This window comes from Lactuca sativa, chromosome 8 (genome assembly GCF_002870075.4).
Source record: "Lactuca sativa cultivar Salinas chromosome 8, Lsat_Salinas_v11, whole genome shotgun sequence".
Lineage (NCBI taxonomy): Eukaryota > Viridiplantae > Streptophyta > Magnoliopsida > Asterales > Asteraceae > Lactuca > Lactuca sativa.
The window spans coordinates 160,270,674-160,273,406 of record NC_056630.2 but is presented as its reverse complement, the minus strand read 5'-3'; the positions used below and the strand labels follow the sequence as shown (position 1 = coordinate 160,273,406).

General features: G+C 39.6%; 1 protein-coding gene across 1 annotated transcript; it reads left to right on the top strand.

Annotated features, from left to right (window-relative positions):
* The first annotated feature begins 1,809 nt into the window (after positions 1–1,809).
* Positions 1,810–2,451, top strand: LOC111881700 (uncharacterized mitochondrial protein AtMg00810-like). Its single transcript, XM_023878087.1, has one exon. It carries the CDS (start codon positions 1,810–1,812, stop codon positions 2,449–2,451), a length of 642 nt encoding a protein of 213 aa, XP_023733855.1.
* The last annotated feature ends 282 nt before the right edge of the window (positions 2,452–2,733 follow it).

Sequence of the window (2,733 nt, the reverse complement as noted above, 5' to 3'; positions counted from 1 at the left end):
TTATATCTTCATGCATACTCGACTTCTCCGCTACCTAAGTCTTACTCTCAAGCGTTTTCTGACCCTAACTGACATACTGCCATGACAAAGGAATTTAATGTACTTATTCTAAATGGAACTTGGAAACTAGTTTCTCCCCTCCCCTTCCTAGGGATGGCAAAAAAAAACCCGAACCTGACGAGAAAACCCGAACCCCGAAGATTTTGGGGCGGGTCGGGTCACTCTTATCGGGTTTCGGGTCATTATCGGGTTTTTAGTTCGGGTTCGGGTCAGGGAGTGGGGTATGCATCCCCCGACCCGAAAAATTATATATATATATATATATATATATATATATATATATATATAATGAGATTTCATCCCTCTTACCTATTTCAGTCACCCGAAGACTCTAACCTTCAACCCCATCACGTATTCCCAATTTCTCACTATTGTGATGAATTTAGTTACGATATTAGACTTTAGTAATTTCTATTTGGTTCACTTATGTTAAGAACTTATTTGTATTTTAAGCATTTGTAAGGTTTTAATTTCTCAATTGTTTCATTGTAGTTTTCCTAATTTTTTCTGCCACCATTTTCGGGTTGGGTTTTCGGGTCTATATCGGGTTTCGGGTCGGGTTCGGGGATATTTTTAGCCCCGACGGGGCGCCCCGATAAGAAACCCGTCGGGTTTCGGGTCGGGTTTGGGGACAAATATAAATATCGGGTTCGGGTATGGGATATGTCGCCCCGCCCCGAACCCGCCCCATTGCCATTCCTACCCCTTCCCCACAGATGCTAATGTTATTAATTGTATTTAGTTGTTTAAAAAAGAAACTACATGCAGATGGTTCATTATCCAGGTACAATGCACGTTTGGCTGCAAATGGCAAGACTTAGTGACCCGACATTGATTATGATCAGACCTTTAGTCTGATTGTTAACTACCATTCGTACGATGCTCTCCCTTACAATTTCTTAAAGCTGGCCCGTTCGATAGTTAGATGTGAAAAACGCCTTCCTACACGGTCACTTGCATGAAACTGTGTACATGCATCAGCCTCCAGGTAGGTCTGGCAATGGAGCGGGTTTTGACCCTGATCCGATCCAAACCCTTAATAATTATATGGGCTAGGAGCATAGTTTTTGATTCATTTATCTGTTAACGACCCATACCCTCTAACCCTTTTATTAAAAGGGTCGGGAATGGATCATCACCTATCTGATCCATTTATAAGCCGCCCCGTATAAATTTTAGAAATATACGTTTATATTTTATCATGTCTAAAGTTTAATTTTAATTATAATCGAAAGTCTAAAGGGAAAAAGTCAAATGCCAAACTATTTTTACATAAGACTCGATGAGTCAACTTCTAGATGGTCTACAACAAGAATCATGGTATCATTTCATTAATATTTCATCAAGCAATCACTAATTTCATTTATAAATCAATAAAGTCATTATCAACCGGAAGAAAGTTTGCAATTGATATTCTCTATCACCGCATTTGATATTCAAAAATCAATCGAAGTTACTACAATAATGAATTTAATTCCAATCGAAATTCCTCGAGTATGTAATGCGTTTTCTAAATAAACATTTTTGTTTGATTATTCAAAAAACCTACAGGTTAAGGTGGGGTTTGGATATTTGTTGATTCAGTGGACAATGGTATGGGTTTGATTATTCAAAACCTTGCGGGTTATGGAGCGGTTTGGATTGGATTTTAAAATTTGTTAAACAGGTTTGGATCAAGGTCGATTCGCTTCAAACTCGTCCTATTGTCAGGTTTACCTCCAGGTTTTCGAGACTCGCGTTATCCAGATCATGTTTGTTTACTTCAGCGGTTTATGTACGGTCTTAAGAAGTCTCACCGTGCATGGTTTCACAGATTTGCTCAGCATTCTACAGTTAGCTTTTGTCCACAGTCGCTACGACTCATCTCTTTTCATTTACAGACAGGGATCTCACACTGCCTATCTTTTACTTTATGTTGATGATATTGTTCTCACTGCATCATCTACACATACTTTATCCAGGGAATTCTCTATGACTGATTTGGGGGATCTAAACTACTTTCTTGGTATAGTAGTCTCACGTGATCGAACTAGCATGTTTCTGTCTCAGCAAAAATATGCCATGGACATTTTAGAAAAAGCAATAATGCTCAACTGCAAGCCTGCTCGAACCCCCGCGGATGTTGCTTCTAAACTTGGTGACACTGGGCCTCCTGTTTCTGATCTTACTTTATATCGGAGTCTTGTTGGTGCCTTGCAGTACCTCATGTTTACTAGACCTAACATCATATATGCGGTGCAACAGGTCTGTCTGTTTATGCACGATCCCCATGAGCCCCATTTTAATGCTCTAAAACGCATCTTACAGTACGTTCGTGGTACAATTTCTTATGGTCTTCAACTGTATGCATCGTCTAATCAACGCCTAATAGTATACTCTGATGCGGATTAGGGTGGATGTCCTCTCACCAGACGATCTACTTTTGGTTTCTGTATCTTTTTGGGTCAAAACTTGGTCTTCTAGTTTTCTAAATGTCAAACAACTATTTCGCGATCAAGTGCGGAAGTAGAATATTGTGTGTTGCCATTGCGGTTGCTAAGGCTTCTTGGATTCGAAATCTTCTTCGTGAGCTACATCGCCCTCCTGATAAAGCTACGATTGTCTACCGTAATAATGTCAGTGTTATCTATATAACAGGTAATCCGATTCAACACCAGAGCACAAACACATTAA